The sequence below is a fragment of the Triturus cristatus genome, chromosome 4_1 (assembly GCF_964204655.1).
Source record: "Triturus cristatus chromosome 4_1, aTriCri1.1, whole genome shotgun sequence".
Taxonomy (NCBI): domain Eukaryota; kingdom Metazoa; phylum Chordata; class Amphibia; order Caudata; family Salamandridae; genus Triturus; species Triturus cristatus.
In genome coordinates, this window is record NC_140585.1 from 859,898,139 (window position 1) to 859,920,035 (window position 21,897).

At 42.6% G+C, this 21,897-nt stretch overlaps 1 protein-coding gene across 5 annotated transcripts in view; it reads right to left on the reverse strand.

The window, feature by feature from the left end:
* Window positions 1–21,897, reverse strand: part of TASOR2 (transcription activation suppressor family member 2) — a 1,022,580-nt gene that overhangs the window by 441,842 nt on the left and 558,841 nt on the right. For all 5 annotated transcript variants that reach the window (XM_085653577.1, XM_085653574.1, XM_085653576.1 and 2 more), the window contains exon 17: window positions 4,768–5,212. In XM_085653577.1, coding sequence (XP_085509703.1) covers window positions 4,768–5,212 — 445 coding nt within the window. The remainder of the gene's footprint in view (window positions 1–4,767; window positions 5,213–21,897) is intronic.

Below are 21,897 nucleotides of genomic sequence, written 5' to 3' on the forward strand. Positions count from 1 at the left end.
ACTGCGAGCAGGGCCGTCTTGCTACCTAACTGAGGGCGGAAACCTGTTTGGGAAACGTGGAGTAGATTGTTGGATTCAAAATAGTGGACTAAATTAGAATTGTTATGACGTTCAATCAGTTTACTCAGCCATGGGAACAGAGAGATGGGGCGATAGTTTGCCAGGTTAGAGCGGTCCAGATTAGGTTTCTTTAAGAGAGCTCTGACCTGGGCACATTTCCAGGCCTGGGGCACTATGCCAGAAGTGATGGAGGAGTTGAGTATGTCAATGATGACTGGGTCTATAGTGCGATAGACTAGAGAAAGGTGTTGTGGGGGGGGCGGGGTCTGTTGGAGAGCCAGATGTTACCCTGGTGAAGAGATTATCCAGGCTTTTCTCGTCTAGTAAAGGGAATTCTTTTAGAGAGGTCATCGTTTTGGCTCTGGAACTAGAGTCAGAGAGATCAGGCGTGGACATATCGATTGAATTTTCTGGTGGAAGTATTCAGCAAGCTCATTGCAGTGCTGAGAGGCGTCCTCCAGTTTGGGGGGTTCCTGGGGGAGGGAGGACAGGGATTTGGCTATTCGAAATATTTCTTTGGGAGCAAAGGCGGCGGCATTGATCTTGTCCTCATAGAAATCTATTTATGCTGATTTAATCTCAGCTTTAAAGGACCTTAAAGCTTCTTTATACTCAGATTTCCACCTTTCTTCGTAGTTCAATCTCCATCTCCTTTCTAGTTGTCTACAAGACTGTTTAATTTTCCTTAGATTGGGGGTGTACCAGGGGGCAGATTTCTCCCTGCACTTCTTGTGGGCCGGTAATTTAGGCAGGAGCGTGTCCAGGGAGTTAAGGATCCAAGTTAAATTTATTGTTTGCCAGTTCAGGATTGGGGTCTGTTGGTGGTAAGAGTAGCCGACCGTAGACTGGCAGAGAGGTTGGACCATTTTCTCTCCAGGGTGACAGTGGACTGCAAAGCGGGACTTAAGGAACAAGTCTCCCAGGTCATGGGGACTAATAAGTGATCGGTCCAAGGGAGTGGGATGGGTGCGACCACTGATAGCTTCTGAGCATTACTGAAAACTGGATCAAGTAAGTGACCTTTATCGTGAGTGGGAAGGAAGCCCTTTTGTATGAATTGGAGGGCGGAGAGGCAAGTAGACAGCTCCTTGGCGGAAAGATTAGAGGGGTAATCCATGTGGATGTTGAGGTCACCCAGTATCGTGAAGTTTGCTAGATTTACGGCTCGATCGGCCACAAATAGAGGAAGGGAGTTGAGGAAATGGCCCATGGGTCCCGGGGGGCGATATAGTAAAAGACCGGAGCAGGTACAAGTGGGAGAGATTTCCAGGGCGAACTGCATACTTTCACAGTCGGGAGGGCCCTCTAAAGACGAGCGGCAGCTAATAAAATGTTTATGTATTATGGCTAGTCCTCCGCCTCTAGAGGTCTTACGGTCAGCTCTATGTATGAGATAGCCGGGGGGTAAGGTCTGGACAATATTCGGATCGGAGTTGGTGTGTAACCAAGTTTCCGTTAAGAATAGAACGTCAGGTTGACGATCATCTAGTAGAAGGTGGAGTTTCGTTGAGTGTCTGGGGAGGGAGCGACAATTGAGAAGGAACAACTTCAAGGGTGGGGCAGCTGTATGGGAGACCTTGAGGCTCGGTAGCAGTTCAAAGTGGCAGGAGGGGCAACCCGAGGGCTCTGTAATGGGATTTATAGTGTGTGCGCAACGTGCAGCGATGGTACCCCTTAGGGCTTTAAGAGAATGGGCGCTGTAGCGGATACAGATAGAAATTCCGCCAGGGGACGGGGGACGGGGCCCTAGGTCCCGGCCGGGCGCAGACGGGCTAGCCCTTGGCGCGCCGCCGGCGCACCCGCTGTGATTGAAAGTGCATCCAGTTAAATACTCAGTCAGCGTAAAGACTAGAGCGCTGCTGACCCGGAAATGACCCGCCCAGGAAGTGACTCCAGCCAGCCCTCCGCTCAACGGCACTTGCGGAGTCGGACCGGGGCTTAAGGAGAACTCCAAAGGGAAGCGGCAGGTAAATGTGCAACGTAGCAATTCAAAGTTTTTAAAAAGAAATAGCAGCATGAGGGGGATCAGGATAAAACTGTAGCAACACAATTTTGTTTGTTAAAAAGATAAAATAGTGTAAGCAGGTTATCACCCAGCTAGCGGCATTACCTCTTCATTCAGGCTCTGTGTGCGTCCCAAATCAAAGTTGAATTAGGCTACCCTCTACCATCCGATCCCAACACTTTGTTCCTGGGGTTAAAAACCTTAACTTTGGAAGCTGTGATGCATGCAGATAGTCACCGACCCCAGAGATGGCTGGGACAGCTAAACAGCTGAAAGCATAGTATTGGAAAAAGGCTGAATCCCCACCAATAGCTACTTGGTTTCATAGGCTATGGCAGGTTCTTGCCATGGAGACACAACCTCTCATATTCAGGGGCAAAATGTAACCACCTATGACAACCATTGATCTACTATTTATCTAAGCTGGAGTATCTCCGCTTCCAGGTCACTAGGCATCGGGCATTACTCCTCTTCGACTAAGATCCCTAAGCGCACCTAAAGGCTCAGAAAGCAGAATAAGGATATCAGGCAGCTTACCAGACCACATGATTACTCTTTTGGGGGTACAAGCCCTGCAACCCCCACGCCCTCCCCGTTCTCCTCCTCTACTCCCCCTTATTGCTTCTCTCCACCTTTCTACATACCTCCCGGGGCAGCTGTGTTCTGTCATTATATTCCTAATGTTCATCCCATAGCACCTACACCACTTTGTATGGCAAGAATGGGCAGTATTAATAAGCAGCAACTTATTTATCACAATTGACCAACTGGACATTTTCACGGCAAGTGGTTGCACTCAATCACTGACCAGAGAGGTCATTGGTTATATTGCTGTCATTTGTGAAAATTATTAAATATTTTGGATAAAAAAAATTGGATGTTTTGAGCACCAAATATGTACAATATTTTTCTGTGAGTAAAGGCGGGGCACTGTGGGATCTAGGCAGAGGTTCATTAGAATGAATACATGAAACTCATTACATGCACCGGGGTCACACATTTCTTGGGTCACTGGGAGTTTATTTTCTGGGTCCTAGGGCAGCCAATGGTTAATCAGCTACATCTGCGATGGGTGTCCACAAAGCTTCAAAAAAGCTAAAAATTTGTTAAAAACTGACCACCAAAAACTAGCAGGTGTCCAACCAAAGACAACAATGCCATGTGCAGGGTGCTGATCGGCTAGTTTCAAAATGAAAAGATAGCCTAGGTTTCTATTTATCAAAACTACAGGCAATTTAGTTGTTTAAGTCTATGTGCACAGGACATAGGTCAATGGAGAACAACTTCAAGCCTAATTGCTATTAATTAGTCACTATGAATTCCACCAAATGCGATAGTCCAATATCAATTGGTGGGAGCACAAACCAAAACACAAAAAATGATGGGAGGATAATTGCAATAAGTCTAACCACTGGCAATCATTCAGGGTAGCATTTTAACAATCATTCTTTTGCCCACCATGCTACCTCAGATTAGACCGGGTCATATGCAAATCAGTCTTGACTCTTCTGAGTCCAAACTGAGACGGCATGGTGAGCAAAAGAACAATAGGTTGGGATGCTACCCATAGCGATTACCAGTAGTTAGACAAATAGTAAGCATTCCTCCTATCACTTTTTTTATGTTCAGAACACAAACAACACAGGAGAGCACTTGGTGGGTCCGTCAGATCAGCCAGGGCTGGAAAACTGGTGTTTATGATGGTATCTACAGACCCCACAAAAAGGTTCAAATGGCAATGGAATTAGGGCAACCTTGTGTAGTCACACAGGATGCTCCCTGCAGAACTAGAATGAAGAGTGGAATATTTATGACCCTCTTGGCATGGCACGAGACAGGGCCTCCTAGAAATTAGGGTTGGAAAAGGGTGGGCCAGAGAGGATGCAGGGTCTCCACTCATGCCATTAAGATGTCCTTTAGTGCAGTTCTGGTCAGTTGGTTTCAAAGTTACTTGAAAGTGACTGTTAAGCTATCTCGCAGTACAGTTCTGAAAAGAGAGCAGTTATAGCCCTTAGGGCTCCAGAAGTAACTAACTTATGAAGATCAGAACACAGGCTTCATCTATCTTACTCGTTTTCCTCTTGGAAAATGGTCTACTCTTTCTGGTCTCAGGCAACCTGACTTGCTCCTACTGCAGATAGGTCACAGAAGGAGGGATCTTACAGATCCCTTAACGGTTGATGTTCATAAAGTACATCAGCAACAAGCATGGTCCTGTTCTTTGTAAGCACCTCTTTGTGCAAGGTTTTGAGTCTTGAGTACAGATAAAGCACAATCTCAAAGGAATGTAGGGAGCAAGTATTCATCTGATATCTGATACGTCCAGGCAGTGTCTGTGGTTAGCCTGGGCATTCAAGTCGCTTGACAATCCTTCCCCTGCACACAGAAAGGATCAAATGTGTACTTCAATTACTGACAAGCACTATCTAGCTGGTCTCAGAACGTTTAACTCTTCCGGTTAACCCTACCATAAAAAAATGATAGGCAGCCTCTTGGCACAGCAGGATCCGACCGGAAAATAAGACACCACGGTCTCTAGCATGACTTACTGCCAATGTAAATCCTGAATTATGTTATCTATACGGATATATATATAGAGCATGGCTGTTCCCGGAATAGGCTTCCCGGGGCACCCTGTAAGAAGCTGAGAAAAATATTCCATACAAGTCAATGAAATATACAAACAATGTTAAAGTGCTTACCATAAAATTGCTGCATGAAGTATCAAAGTATCCACTTGAAGATACGCAATGCTGCCCTTCATCATGCCTGGAACTGTCCTCGTGCTGTGATCGAGCAATAAAGCTACTCGTTGATGAGGGTTCATTACTTGAAATATGGCTGCTGGAAATTGGGTCATCGGATGTCTTTTTGCTGTATGTTGACTCATGTGCAACAGCATCAACTTCAGATGGTGAATCTGCAAAACCTACATTCGATTTCTCACTTTCATTCCCATCTTCAAACAGTTCAAAGGAATCAAGAGTGCTATTTATTGAGACATATTTAGCTGGGTTGTTATGTTCAACAACTTTTCGAGATGCGCTATTCAAGAGTTTACTTGGCTTAGAATAAAACAGGGCTATCCACATGTGAAGAATAAGCTTCACATCTTCAACGTGGTTAGGAATATCAGAATCCCAGGGTCTAAAAAAAAAGATAATTATTAGTTAAAAGATATGAATAACAGCAGTGAAAGAGAACAATAGTGGGCCATACACTACAGAGTACGTTTTGTCTTGATGAGAAACCCAAGAACTAGATACAGCCTCAAATCGTAAAACCCAATATGCATTCTTCATTATGTCATAAAAAATATATTTTTTTAATAGATGGTGTGGATTGAGTTGCAGGCTGACAACAGAAAAACATGGAAGCAGGCAGAGTATTTGCATATATTTCAGATAGGCACTACAGGAATCTATAAAGGAGAATCAGCAAAGCCGTAACATATAAACTACTTCAAACAGTCTCACTAATGCCATTGGTGATCACACAGATTCGGACAGAGCACAATAGGCGAGTAGGGGTTACAAAGTGTTAGGTTTCCTATTTCTGCCGATGGGATCTATCCATGTGCCTAACATCATAAATCGTAACACACACAAAGAGCACAAACAATTCTGAGTTGTAAACCCTTTCAACTACACACAATGAGCAGGGAGTTGGTAGATGAAGCATACATCTGGGGTCCAAGTGTGGCTGTAGGTATTTGGATGCTACAAAAAGTGGCAACATAAGCAGGATAAATAGGCAGAAGCTGGACTTGGCCACATGTTAGAATTTGCTATACTTTTTCTGAATGATGATAAATAAGAAACATATTTGAGAACTATAACTATGTGAACAAGAGGATCACAGCTTTAGATCTAAGTAGAGCCAACATAGTCGTACATTATTTTATATGGTTTTTAGTGCCTGGCTGCAGACAAGTTTAGCTATCTGTTGGAAGCGCTAATGAGAACTATACTACAGATACAGAGCCACAGCATGTTTAAAATGTGCCACTGAAATGATTATGTTTAAGGTGAAACGGCAACAGTTGCTTTCGCATAAACATATTAGAATGTCAGGAATAATGGTGCCACACGGTGTATTCTGTATATATATTGCAGGCAAGCCAGGTTTGTTAGTTTTTCTATTGTTTGTTATACTGTGCAGACAGTTACTTTGATCCTAGAACTTTAGTTTCTCAGCACATACTGACATCTGCAAAGAGCAGGTTTTTCCAAGGAGCATCCATGTGAGTGAAGTGGGATTAATCTGACTTTGTCCATAGCCAACGTAAGTGACCCAGGTAACTGTAAGTAATGGCGTTTTGTTGAGAGATGATAAATATAGAGGATGGGGTAGATGGTACGACTTTCAACCTAACCTGAATCACTGTGACTAAAGTGTTTAAGTCAAACTGACTATCAAGCAAAATGGAAAGAGTTCCTGTGAGACCATTTTAGAATGATGTTGTGCTTCCAAACACAAACATCAATCAATTTAAATTCTTAAGACCATTGGCAATAAAGAAAGCAAGCATTTGATCATCAACAAACGTCAGGACAGACACCCTTAATGGATAGCTTTTTCTATAGTCCAGTAAGATACAATTTAATCTGTGTACTTAATAAAGCACAAACTTGAAGGTACGAAAATTTTACTTTGCGATCTAATAAGGGATTATCGGAGTTAATTCATCACAAATTGGTATGCTTATTTTTCCATATTTCCATACTGAATTAAGCTAAGTAGTTCCCATACTGAGTAAACCTGGGTGAATTTTCCTGTAACAAATATGCAGCAGATTTAAGTAGGCACCCCATACAGCACACTTGATTTTTTTTTTAATCTTATGAACTAATAATAGAGGTTATTTAGAAGCGACACAGAGAGTAAAAAATTGGCTAACAACTTGAAAAACTGTCCTGAGTTAGATCAACATTTTACTGCAATTTTCGGAAATAATTAAAAAAAAACTTTTGAATAAAATAAAAAATGTTACAATATGTGTTCAATAATATTACCATGAGAGTTAGATTTATTGACACATTTTAAATAGAGATAATTATGAAAAGGTGAATGCTATACCGATATTAGACGCTTAGAAGTCCTACTCCACCATAACTATAAAAAGATGTAAGGAGATTCACGACACTGGGATACACGCTGGTGAAGCTAGCCAGAGGCGGGGGGAGGGGGGTGGGGGGGGCGAACCCACCACTCACCACCGTGTGGGCCAAAGAAATGGACAGATGTATGATGGCGGAGACTGAGGTTTTTAAAGCTCGGGGGTGTCCCAAGAAGTGGGATAGGAAATGGCTACACTGGAATAAATATCGAGGGGGAGACCTGCGTGTCGCCTACTGTTGAAATGGAGATGGGTAGATCAGAGAGTATTGCAGGACCTGCTTAACGTGTAATCAAAAGTAATGTCTGCTTACTTTCTATTGATAACCTTAAATGTGTCGTCCAATCATGTTAAAAATGGCTGTGTTTGAATCCATTGAACAAAGTTTTAAAGTAATGGGGGGTGGCGGGAGGTGGGGTTGTTTGTTTGGTTCGTTCAAATATGACAAAAATGGACGAGATTACTCCTGCAGATCAAGATGACGGTGTTATTATGAAAAATCTATAAAAATGTTTAAAAAAAAAAAAAAAAGATGTAAGGAGGAAAAAGGAATGGGGTCCCCAGAATTTAAGGTGAAACACCCCCAAGATATTTTTAACTGATCTGGATCACGCAATTGTCCAGTTGTACTTTATCTAAGAACGCTCTCTTTCTTCCTAGTCTTTGGAGGTCAAGTCCGCCCTGGTGGCACTGTCCAACCAAGGTGGGAAGAAGTTGCCTATGATGAAGCATGCCACAAATTGCGGGTGAGGCTTCCTCTTTCAAAGGATTGGTCTTCCCACGTGTCCAGACAGAACTCCTGTGATACCTAAACAGGGCAGGAAATTTGATTTTCACAACGGAGAAGTAGACCCTTTCTTGTTGTAGAAACCCTTTTAGTTTGTGTTAGTTTTGGTAAGTTTAACACTTACTATATGTGCAGTATGTTTTCTATGAGGTTTGGAAGAAAAACGTGTTAAAGCAAGAAAAAAAACTCATTTTCTTTTTTTTATTGTGTATCCCTCAAGCAGCTACCCTAATACACATGTCATTGTATATGAAAATTTGAAAAAGGTCATTCCGTTTGGAAATAAAGATGTTGAAATATTAATGGAATTCTTGATCTTGAAAGTTATCTTTTTCTGTTACACATATCTGTTCGGGCACTCCGAATTGAGTTGTAGAAAATATAAAGTTCTTGATCGATTAATTTCAATTGCTTTTCAACAAGTCAATAATCTACTGGAAAGATACCCAAAAACTAATACTTATCTGAACAGTGGAATAGTGTATGTTTCTATTATGGGACAGATGCAGCCAGACTGTTTATATCGATGTTTTTGGAAGACATTATTTATCGCTTTTTCTACATTGAGAAAATAGATAGCAACATCTTAGCATAAAAACTCAAGTTAATACAATAGTACTTTCATGACATGAGCATATCAGTTCATCAAAGGGCAAGGTTAGGAGATGGAACATCTGCTACAGTTTGGTTAGTAAGTTCGGTCAAGGAGTCTGCCAGTCAGGGCACATCATTCTCATTGCATCTTCAACACTTAATTAACTATGAATGAGTCATCCAGCTTCTCTCAGCCCTCGTTTCCTTTCAGCTGTCTGATCCCTGCATTCCATGCAGGGAACTACTGGTCGTGGCAGCGTTCTTCGCCTTAGCTGTGTACCGCGATCCAGAGGTGTCTGGGAGATTTAACGAAATGGTTATTTACCAGTAGGAGTAGTTTTGCAGCATGAAGAATTTTCTGGATTCACATGCTGTGCATTATTTCGCCATCTAGAGGTTGGGTCCAGAATTGTCTTTGTTCTTTTTTCTTGTTTGGGTCGCTGTTGACCACCATTTGGTGTCAGGTACGTCCCCTGTGTGACGTCAGACGGTATCCTGGAGGTCGACGTGCGCGGTAGCCTTCTTCGGATTCTTTTTTCTGTTCTGATTCACATCTTGTAGTCCTTGCGATGGCTGTTGAATAACTGTTTTAATCACTTGCTTCCCCACCTGTTTGTTTTCCTTGTAGGGGAGGCCAGGTGGGTCGCATGTGAATCCAGGAAATTCTTCAAGCTGCAAAACTATTCCTACTGGTAAGTAACCATTTGCGTGAATCTTTTTCTGGATTCACATGATATGCATTAGACTATGTAGCTGTTTCTCCCATGTTTGGGAGGCTGTGGTAAAAGGAAGACTTTGCAAACAGGTGTTGAAGCACCCTTTGTCCAATTTGAGCTTCCTTACTCATTTGTATGTCTACGCAGTAATGCTTTGTAAATATATGTGGTGATGCCCATGTTGCTGCTGCACAAATGGAGTCAATGGGTACATTTGCCATGAAAGCCAGGGTTGATCCTTTCTTTCTTGTGGAGTGAGCCGTTGGCTGAATTGTTATTTCTTTTTTGGCACTGGCATAACATGATTGAATGGTTTGTACTATCCATCTTGCAATAGTTGTCTTTGTGACTGGTGATCCTGTGTTGGTATGTGCGTAGGTGACAAACAATTGTTTTGTTTTCCAGATCTGTACTGTTTTTTGTAAATAGTACAGCAACGCCCTCCTTACATCCAGGGTATGGAGGCTTCTTTCCCCTTTAGGTTTTGGGTTATTGAAGAAAATGGGTAGGATGATATTTTGATTCAAGTGATATTTTGATACCACCTTTGGTAAGAAGTGTGGGTCTGTCTTTAGGATTACTTTATCCTTGTGGATTTGTAAGCATGGTTCTGGTATTGTTAGAGCTTGTAGCTCACTTCCTCTTCTTAGGGATGTAATAGCGATGAGAAAAACTGTTTTTAGAGTAATGAGTTTGAGGTCCGCTGCATGCATAGGCTCGAAGGGTTTTGACATTAGGTTGTGATAGTGTATTTAGTCTCCATGTGGGTACTGGAGCTGCTCTTGGTGGAGAAATCCTTTTTGCTCCTTCTAGAAATCTCTTTATTGCAGGCCTTGTAAAGAAGCTTTTACATGTCCTTCCTCTTGTATATGCTACTATGGCAGCGAGGTGCACATTTATGCTTGAGAAGTTGATGTTGCCATCTAGGAGGTAAGTAAGGTATGTAATTACTGTTTCTTGAGTGTCAATTGAATCAACCCTATTGTTAGCAGTGTACCAGGTGGTGTATCACTTCCATTTTGCTGTATAGCATTTTCTTGTTGACTGCCTTCTTGCCTCCTTTAGAATTTCCATTGTTGGCAGAGGCAGATTGAGGTGGCCAAATTCTATGTACTCAGGCGCCAGGCTGCCAGGTGCAGTGTTGCGGATTCCGAGTGAAAGATCTGGCCTTCTTGCATTGTTAGCAGGTCCCCTGTCTGCTTTGGGCTTGACCCTCTCCCCCTTGGATAGTTCTATGAGGGTTGAGTACCATGTCTGTCTTGGCCATTGAGGGCAATGAGAATCATGTTTGTTCCTGGACGTTTTGCTTTTTCTAACACTCTTTGCATCAGGGGTATTGGTGGAAAGGCGTAAGCAAATGTCTGCGACCAGTTGAGTGAAAGTGCATTTCCCTATGACAGGCGGTGTGGAAACCTCGAGGCAAAGCACTGGCATTTTTTCTTCTGCATTATAGTAAACAGGTCTATCACTGGTGTTCCCCAAAGACTGAAAAGGTATTGTACCGTTTGTTGTTTCAACTCCCAATTGTGGGAGCAGTTGTTCTGTCTGCTCAGCTGGTCTGCTGTAATGTCGTCTACTCCTGGTAGATTTACTGTTTGCAGACAGGTATTGTGAGCTACTGCCCACTGCCAGATTTCCTGCACAAGTTTGGTGAGGTGAAAGGACCTTGTACGTCCCTGTTTGTTCAGATAGAATATTGTTGTTGTATTGTCTGTTTGGATTAGGATTGTCTTCCCTTGAATGTGCTTATGGAATAATTTCAGTGCCAGAAAGACCATTTTCATCTCCAAGAAGATGATGTGTTTTATCGAATCCTGTTCGTTCCATTGACCACGTACTTTCAGCTGGTTGCAGTGTGCTCCCCAGCTGTTGGGGGATGCTTCTGTGGTGATTGTCACAGATGGAGTTGGGTTTTTGAAAGGTCTCCCCTGTGCTATGTTGTTGGATGCCCACCATTGTATCTCTTTGTGTAACAACCACTAGATCCTCCCAACTCCCTGTGGCTTGGGACCAGCTGTTGGTATGCCATTCTTGGAATGGGCACATGTGTAAGCGGGCACGAGGGATAAGTGGGATGCATGATGCCATCATGCTGATCAGTTTCATGACCTTCCTCACTGTCAGAGAGTGTCCCCTCTGGCAGAGGGTCGTTTCCAGATGGATAGCTTGTATCCTGTCTTGTGTGGGGTACGCTTATGCCTTTGTTGTGTCCAATATGGCTCCCAGCAATGTTTTTTCTCTTTCTGGTTTTGTTGGTTTATTGAGAAACCCAGCCTTTGAAGTGTGTGGATAGCTGCTTGAACAGGTTTGTGGCATGTTTGTTTTCAATGTGCCCTTATGAGCCAGTCATCAAAATAAGGGTAGACATGGATTCCCTCTCTTCTTAGGTGTGCCGCTACAGCGGCTAGGCACTTTGTGAATACCCTTGGAGGTGACTTTATTCCGAAAGGCAGGACTTTGAATTGGTAATCTGTTCCATTGTGCAGGAATCACAAGTACTTTCTGTGTCCCTTATTCATAGGGATATGTAGGTATGCGTCTATGAGGTCAATTATTGCCATGTAGTATCCCCTTTGAGCTTGCGATATTATTTCTTGAAGAGTACACATTTTGAAGCGTTGCGTTAGTATGAATTTGTTTGTGAACCTTAGGTCCAGGATTGGCCGTAGAGTTAGATCTTGTTTGGGTATTAGGAAATATGGGGAGTAGTGTCCTTTGAACCATTCTTGCCTTGGTCCCAATTCTTTTGCCTGTTTTTGGTATAGTTTCTTGATCTCTGCCTTAAAAAGTATGTGTTCCGATTTCAGAAATCTTTTTGTTTTTGGTGGGTTTGCAGGTGGTTTTCTTGTCAGCTCTATGCAATACCCCTACTTTGCCAAATGTAATATCCAATTGCAATTTCCAATTGTCTGTAGTGACTATTAAAGCAGTTAGATATGCTTCTTCGATTTCACTTATGCTGGTATGATACATGTATACATAGAAAAACTCAAACGCACAATGGTACAAAAACATAAAACATGTAGTTAGCTTTTTTTTGTTTGACCAGATGAAGTGGTTCTAAAAAGAACCATTTTTTGGTGGTGGATTTTTTCAACTTTTTTTTATTTTTGGGGGGGCTTTTTTCTTATAGAACAAAAATAACCAGGGTAGCAAAAGGTGCAAAGGAAGGCAACTTGGAAGAAGCAACTGGCTTCAGTCTTTAAAAGGAATGGAAGATGGAACAGTGAGGTGTAAAAAACTAAAATTGACAAGTATTGGAGTACTTAGTGTGCAGTTAATATTGGTTTCTACCTTAAGTAATGCACTGAAACCGATAATTATTTTACAACATATATACTGCTTGGATGAATTTTTAGACTATATTCAGTGGTTGTTCAATACATGTTTACAGTATAGTCGAATGTTGACAACTGATTGAATATTTTGTTTTATTGTGAAACTTTTTATGGCCTCCGGCCGAAATAAAGTATTTATGAAATGACAATTATGCTTGCCGACAGCATCCATAAACTGGGCAACAGATGACATTTTTAATACAATTGGCACATTGGCATTTGCCACAATGAATCATCATCTCTTGCAGTTTTAGTGAAACGAGGATAGTAACCATCAGGTCAGGTGGTAAGGGTCCCACGGATGGTCCAGTCGCTGGTGAGGTTGCGCCACGTTCCCTCTCTCTGATCATCTTCTCATACGTCCTTGTGTATATGGTTTTTGGATGTTTCCACATAGAGGATGTGCCATACAAATACTTCTTACCCTCATCTATTGAGTTATTTGTTGCATATATTGAATTGCAAAATGTTTGCAATCAACTTTCTTTTCTCCTTTAGGGATGGTGAAAGGAGAGAGGCTTTCTTTGGCAGTGGCAAGTCTTCTTTATCCTGCTCTTCCCCTTATCTTTTATCTGCAGCAGAAGACATCTTGCCTTTATAACACACTGTTTTTTAAGGAAAGCCAAAAAAAAGATGGAGCTATTGTTTTCAGTCTGTCTCCAGAGAGATGTGAAACCCAATAACTGGTTTATTTAGTGTGCTTTGCAATGTACATGGGTGGAGACTATCCAATGAAAAGTTGAGGTTTGGGTGTGTTCCTGGACTCAGGCGGATCTGCAGATTCTCCAAACTCTTAAAATAAATAAGTATGTTGTGAAACACAGATAGACTTCCAAATATTAATGCATGGGTATGGTTTCTTTGTTGTCATTGTCAAAATTTGTGGGGTCTGTATATGACATTTATATATATATAAATTTTTTTTAATCTGCGGATGGGTGATATCACTAATCAAGTCATTAGTGATGTAATATGTGAGGTCGTAAGCAGTGCATTGCTCAGATAAATTTCTATGGTTTTGTGTGTGTACAATCTGAACATAACTTTTTTCAGTAATTTCTACGTTTATTAAATTCTACTTCCTATCTATAACGTCCCTCTAATTTTAGTTTTTTTCCCACGGGGGTGCATTTGTGTGATGTTACTTACCCTGTAAGCATCTGTTTGTAGCATGTAGTGCTGTAGATTCACATGCTTTGCATACTCCTGCCATCTAGGGTTGGGTTTGGAGTTGTACAAGTTGTTTTTCTTTGAAGAATTGTTTTGAGTGACTTCTTCTCAGTGATACTGCACATGGGCATCAACTCCTTTGTTAGAGTGTTTTCTCGCAGGAGGGTGAGAAAGGAGTGTAATGAATGCGCAAAAAAAAATAGAGTAGTCCATGCTAACATGTGAAAATACGATAGAAATGTCTGAAAACATAACTGCAACAGCTTTAAGTGCCCGGGGAGGAGGAAGGGTGCATGTGAATCAACATAACTACATGCCATGAACAGAAGCTTACAGGGTAAGTAAGAATCAGTTTGATGGCATGAGTGGTTGTAGATACACATGCTCTGCATAGACTGTAAAGCAGTCTCTTGTTAGAAGAGGTCGCTAGGTTGTGGGGGTAGCAGTAGTTTGAAAAAGAGCACGTAGCACTGCAGGACCTACATTGGCTTGTGGGCGTGCTAAAATGTCCACACAGTAGTATTTAGTAAATGTGTGTGGTATAGACCATGTAGTTGCGTTTTAAATGTCACTTATTGGAATATTACCTAAAAAGGCTATAGTTGCTCCTTTTTATGGAGTGGAATGTGCTCTAGGAGTTACAAGTAAAGGTCTCTCTGTTTTTCAGAATTTTTAGTTTTATCCATGTAGAACATGAGCGCTTTTTTAACATCCAAATCGTGAATAACTCTCTGCAACAGAATCAGGGGTAAGGAAAAAAAGGAAGCTCAATAGATTGATTGAGGTGAAACTGGGAAACTACTTTAGGTAGGAATTTAGGGTCAACATGAAGAACCAATTTGTCTTTATGTATTTGAAAGAAAGGTTCTTCTAAGGTTAATGCCTGGAGCTCAACAACACGCCTGAGAGAAGGTACAGGCAAATATAAACACTACTTTCTTATATAGAAATTGAAGAGGGCATGAATGCAAAGCCTCAAAAGGAGCACCCATGAGCCTTGCAAGTGCAATATCTAAGTTCCAAGAGGTAATGGAGGAATATGAGGTGGAATAACTAGTTTAAGTCTTTCCATGAATGCTTTAATGACTGGGATCCTGAAGAGAGATAGACACTATTTAGTAGATAGGCATCTATGGCAGCAAGATGCGATCTAATGGAATTGAATGCCAAATTGCATTTTTGCAAATGAAGCCAATAACAAATAACATTCTGTACTGTGGCTTTGGGAGGATTTATTTGTTTAGGATGACAATAATAAATAAAACGTTTTCATTTTGCAGCATAACAAGATCTAGCTGTGGGTCTGTGCGCTTGTTTAAGAATGTTCATACATTCTGTTGGCAAGTTTTTGGCAACCAAATTCTATGACCTCGGGTGCCAGATCACTAGGTGGAACACCTTGGGGTCTGGATGTCTGATTTGTCAATAGTCCTGAGTGAGAAGGTCCGGCCTGTTGGGGAGCTTCTCGTGTGGGACTAGTGAGATATCTAGTAAGGCTGTGAAGCAGGGTTGACGTGCACAGGTGGGAGCTACAAAGATCATTTGTAATGATATTTGCCTGAGTTTCCAAACCAGAAATGGAAGGAGAGGGAGGGGTGAAAAAACGAGGGCAAATATCCCTGACCAACTCATCCATAGTGCGTTGCCCTTGGATAGGGGGCGTGAGAACCTGGAAGCAAGGTTTTGGCATTTTGAGTTTTCGGCTGTGGCGAATAGGTGTGTTTGAGGAAAACCCCACTTTTGAAAGTATGGAAGGAGAGCTTGTGGAATGAGTTTCCATTTGTGGGTTTGCTGGTGGGTCCTGCTGAGTAGGCCAACAAGAATGTTGTACGTTCCCAGCAGATATTCCGCCAAGAGATGAATGTGATGGTGAAGAGCCCAATTCCATATGGACTGAGCGAGGTGTGACAGTTGAGATGACCGCCCCCTTCCCCTTCTGTTTTTGTAGATGGTACATGGCTGTATATTGTTCGTGTAGAATAGGCCATCCTTGTGTGAGAGATTCGGAAAGGAAGCTTACAGTGCTACGAAGACTGCCTTAAGTTCCACGTGGTTGATGTGAAGGGATTGCTGTCTGGCATCCCACCGACCTTGTATTTTTAGGTGTTTGAGATGTGCACCCCTGCCTGTTTCTGATGCGTCTGAGGTTAGAAGGATTTGAGGCACTGGGTCCCTGAAAGGCCGCCTCTTCAATTGATTGTTTGTATTCCACCATTGCCCGGGGAGGAGGAAGGGTGCATGTGAATCAACATAACTACATGCCATGAACAGAAGCTTACAGGGTAAGTAACAATCAGTTTGATGGCATGAGTGGTTGTAGATACACATGCTCTGCATAGACTGTAAAGCAGTCTCTTGTTAGAAGAGGTCGCTAGGTTGTGGGGGTAGCAGTAGTTTGAAAAAGAGCACGTAGCACTGCAGGACCTACATTGGCTTGTGGGCGTGCTAAAATGTCCACACAGTAGTATTTAGTAAATGTGTGTGGTATAGACCATGTAGTTGCGTTTTAAATGTCACTTATTGGAATATTACCTAAAAAGGCTATAGTTGCTCCTTTTTATGGAGTGGAATGTGCTCTAGGAGTTACAAGTAAAGGTCTCTCTGTTTTTCAGAATTTTTAGTTTTATCCATGTAGAACATGAGCGCTTTTTTAACATCCAAATTGTGAATAACTCTCTGCAACAGAATCAGGGGTAAGGAAAAAAAGGAAGCTCAATAGATTGATTGAGGTGAAACTGGGAAACTACTTTAGGTAGGAATTTAGGGTCAGCATGAAGAACCAATTTGTCTTTATGTATTTGAAAGAAAGTTTCTTCTAAGGTTAATGCCTGGAGCTCAACAACACGCCTGAGAGAAGGTACAGGCAAATATAAACACTACTTTCTTATATAGAAATTGAAGAGGGCATGAATGCAAAGCCTCAAAAGGAGCACCCATGAGCCTTGCAAGTGCAATATCTAAGTTCCAAGAGGTAATGGAGGAATATGAGGTGGAATAACTAGTTTAAGTCTTTCCATGAAAGCTTTAATGTCTGGGATCCTGAAGAGAGATAGACACTATTTAGTAGATAGGCATCTATGGCAGCAAGATGCGATCTAATGGAATTGAATGCCAAATTGCATTTTTGCAAATGAAGCCAATAACAAATAACATTCTGTACTGTGGCTTTGGGAGGATTTATTTGTTTAGGATGACAATAATAAATAAAACGTTTTCATTTTGCAGCATAACAAGATCTAGCTGTGGGTCTGTGCGCTTGTTTAAGAATGTTCATACATTCTGTTGGCAAGTTTTTGGCAACCAAATTCTATGACCTCGGGTGCCAGATCACTAGGTGGAACACCTTGGGGTCTGGATGTCTGATTTGTCAATAGTCCTGAGTGAGAAGGTCCGGCCTGTTGGGGAGCTTCTCGTGTGGGACTAGTGAGATATCTAGTAAGGCTGTGAACCAGGGTTGACGTGCACAGGTGGGAGCTACAAAGATCATTTGTAATGATGTTTGCCTGAGTTTCCAAACCAGAAATGGAAGGAGAGGGAGGGGTGAAAAAACGAGGGCAAATATCCCTGACCAACTCATCCATAGTGCGTTGCCCTTGGATAGGGGGCGTGAGAACCTGGAAGCAAGGTTTTGGCATTTTGAGTTTTCGGCTGTGGCGCATAGGTGTATGTGAGGAAAACCCCACTTTTTAAAGTATGGAAGGAGAGCTTGTGGAATGAGTTTCCATTTGTGGGTTTGCTGGTGGGTCCTGCTGAGTAGGCCAGCAAGAATGTTGTACGTTCCCAGCAGATATTCCGCCAAGAGATGAATGTGATGGTGAAGAGCCCAATTCCATATGGACTGAGCGAGGTGTGACAGTTGAGATGACCGCCCCCTTCCCCTTCTGTTTTTGTAGATGGTACATGGCTGTATATTGTTCGTGTAGAATAGGCCATCCTTGTGTGAGAGATTCGGAAAGGAAGCTTACAGTGCTACGAAGACTGCCTTAAGTTCCACGTGGTTGATGTGAAGGGATTGCTGTCTGGCATCCCACCGACCTTGTATTTTTAGGTGTTGGAGATGTGCACCCCTGCCTGTTTCTGATGCGTCTGTGGTTAGAATGATTTGAGGCACTGGGTCCCTGAAAGGCCGCCTCTTCAATTGATTGTTTGTATTCCACCATTGCAGAGAACGGTAAGTGCGGCAGTCTATCAACACTAGATCCTGTACATGACTCTGTGCTTGAGACCACTGGCGAGAGATACAGTGTGGGACTATGGCAATGCAAAACGCCATAATTCACATAAGACGCTTGACAGTCCGAACTGTGAGAATTTTGTTTGGCTCCAAGTGAGATGAGAGTTGTTTGAAAATGTTGTATCCAAGCTGGATTGGGATATACTAACCTCAACTGTGTGTTGTGTGTTGCCCCCAAGTATGGTTGAATCTGAAGAGGTTGAAGGTGAGACTTGGGTATATTGATGGTGAACCCCAAGCTGTGGAGGAGATCTACAGGCAAATGAATGTTGACATTGGTGATGAGTGGTGGCTTTGATGAGCCAGTCATCTAGGTATGGGAATACATGATTGTTTTGTTGTCTAAAGCGTGCTGCCACTACTGCCAAGCTTTTTGTGAAGATGCAAAGAGTGGCAGTGACTCCAACTGGAAGAACTTTGAATTGGTAATGTTTTCCTGCTATGACTAGGGGGTATGGGTATGGGTATGTGAAAGCGAGAGTCATTTAGGTCCAGTGTAGCCATAAAGTTACCTGTTGTAGAAGGGGAATGAGATCCTGCAGCCTGACCACGCATACATTTTCTGGGAGGATGTAATAATTAAAGGGCCTGATATCTAAGATTGGTCTTAAGGACCTGTCCTTTTTTTGGATTGAGAAAATATACGGAGTATACTTCTGAGCCATGTTGGTGAATAGGAACTTGTTCTATCGCCCCTTTAAGGAGTAGGGCTTGGACTTCTTGTTTGAGAAGTGCTAGTTGATACTGTGATAACCTGCGAGTGCAAGGTGGGATGTTGGGTGGCGTGGTAATGAGCTCCAGACAATAGCCATGTTAGATAATGGCTAGCACTCAATAGTCTATGGTGATAGATTTCCAGACTGGATGGGAACATTTAAGTCTTCCCCAGACAGGTGCTGTGTGGTTTTGCGGGGCTGGGGGAAGGGTGAGGCAGTCACTGTTTGGTAGTGGAGGATGCTCCTCTGCCCCCATTGTTACCACCTATAAAGGAGCCCCTGAAAAAACCTTTGGAGAAGGTGGATTGGCCTTGCGTCTGTTGGGAAGTGGAGGCATTGGATTTTGAGGATTTATATCCGCCCCTGTATCCTGATGATGAAAGGAACCTTTAGATGAATTAGTTTTCAAGGCACCCATGGCCTTACCTGTCTCTGAATCTTTCCTCATGGCATCTACCTGAGGAGCAAAGAGATGTTCCTTGTCAAAGGGCATCTTAAGGACCCCTTGTTGCACTTCTGTCTTATAGCCGGAACCTCTAAACCGAGTGTGATGCTTTAGCAGGACACTGGTGTTGATTCCTCGTGCGGCTGTGTCTGCTGCAACTGAGGCACATCTGATAGAGTTATTAGTGGTGGTCTGACCCTCTACCACAATCTGCTGCCTCTTTTAACAATACTCCTCAAAGAGATGTTGTAACAACTCTTCCATTTCATCCCAGTGGGCTCTATCATGAGGGGGCCTGGATGTTGGCCAAAGCGCCAGTGGTTAGCTGCTTGAGCCACTACCTCTTTGCCTGCTGTATTCATATGCTTGTTCCCTTGCTGCTTGAGCCGCTACCTCTTTGCCTGCTGCATTCATAAGTTTGCTCCCTTTTGCGGGGGGGGGGGGGGGGGGGGGGGGGGGGAGGCGCATGTCCAGATGCTTGGTGGCAACTTTAGTCTGGTGGAACGTGACCACATATGGAATGAGGGTCTGATGGGGCTGGTTCATACTTTTTATCCATGCGTGGAGTAATGAGCCTATCACGGATGGTTTCTTTGGAAATATCCTCAGCGTGGTGCAACATAACAGGGAGCACAGGTAAATACTGCGTGTCCTTAGGTGTAGACGATAGGGTGTCAAAAATTAAGTCTTCCTATAAAGATTCTTTATGTAATTGGACACCATGGTAGGTAGCTGCCCTGATAATAACTTGTTGGTAGGCACTAGAATCCTCAGGAGTAAAAGGGTCTAGCTGAATATAAATACGGATCATTCGGTATCATGGGATGAGTATCTTAAGTGTCCCATGGGTCTGACGCTCCTACTGGGTCCCACATACCCCCAGTGTGTGATGTAGGTAAGCCTGGAGGTGTCGCATCTATTGGATCATGATGGGAGATGCATGAGAGGAAGGAGGAGATGGTGGAGATGGAGATGGTGGAGATGGAGATGGTGGAGGAGGGGATGGTGGAGGTGGAGTTGGTGGAGGAGGAGGAGGTTGAGGATGATGAGCAGGACTGGTAGCAGTGTCCTTTGACCTCTTTGATGGAGCAGAGGCCACTATTCTTCCAGTTCCAGGATAGGTTAATCAGGAGACATAGAAACTGTGGAATGTTTCAAACTTTTTGACATTTGTATCTGATGATTTCGGAACCGAAGAGTGCTCCAATGATTTAGGTTCCGCTAGTTTCTGAACCAAAGATTTTTAAAATAAAAGATGTTTCTTGGCCGGCACAGAGGCAGAAGCAGTCAGAGGCCAGGTCGGTTCCGAACACTGGCCGGACACCGACATATGTGCTCAATCCGAGGTCAATACTGAGGATTTAACCTTGGTAGATAGTTTTGGTACCGGACCAGAGATGTCTTTTCGGATTTGAACATGGGTAGATGGCAGTGGCGGGTCCGGTGACCTCTAGTAATGGAAAGGGTGAAGATTTGGAACCCTTTTTAGTTGGAGGGATAGGGTCAGGGTTGATGGTACTCACAAGCTGCCTGAGTGACAGGTTGTACTTCAATTCATCCTCCACATTGGAGCCTGACATTTCTTGGATAGAAAAGGGATCCTCTTCTTCCTCTGCAGCATGCTCTTCCTGAGCCTGCTCTTCTCTGAAAATGTGGGGAGTGTCATCTTCGGAGTGACAAGACATTTCCAGCAGACGCTCCCTCCAATCTCAGAAAATCTTTTTCGAGCTGAAAGACTTGCAGTAGTCACAATCTGCATCACGATAATTCGACTGAAGACAGAGATTGCACACAATATGTTGGTCTGTGTGCAAGTAGTTGGCGTGACATGGGGGCAAAATCGAAAAAGGGTCCCTTCAGGAACACATTTTCAGTATAGACAGCATGGAGAGAAGGCCCGAGTCCGGCTGCGCCCCGAGGGACGATCGGTCGGTAACCGAAAAGACTAATTTAAAGCAGCGCAGAAATGGAAAAGCGTGATCTAAATAACTATACCGTTGAAGACAGGTGTGTGTATATATATATTTTCAATGACAAAACCAAAGGATAAACGTTTTCTACAGTTCGGAAGAGTGCATGTTTGAGTGGTGAATCAAAGTTAATGTAGTGTGGCTATTGAGTTGAAAACACTGTGAATGGAGGTATGTGAGTTATAATAATTTGAAGTTTTTGGGTAAATTATAAATTGAAGGTATATGTAGAAGTATAGAAATGTAAATTATTGTGTAGTTTTACCCTTGGTTTGTAGTTCAAGAATGAATAAAGTTATATCAATTAAATGGCTGTGCATAATTTATAAATTCAAGGAATGTTTTTAAATTTTATTTTGGTGTTTTATAAAGACCATACTAATGATAAACGTAAACAAATAACTGAAATGGAAAAAGAACATCAAATAAAAACATAGAGCAACTTTTAAAATACTCAGTAATCTATTTACATAGTAATAGAGTTATTAATAGACGGCCTTCATTCATTGGAGCCAATCCAGAGAAGGAGCGTGTGTTTGTTTTTTTCTCCTGAATCTGGTGGCGTTCTAGCCTAAGAGAGTTTGCGCTTCTTAGTGAGCGCCAGTTTCTGGAGATTTAAATCTTATCTGCCAGGTACCTTGGTTTATTACAATGTAAGGCTATATGTGTGAGGCAAGCAATTTTCAGGTGAGATCTGGCCTCAAGAGGAAGCCAGTTGAGAGGTGGACTGATGGGGTAATATG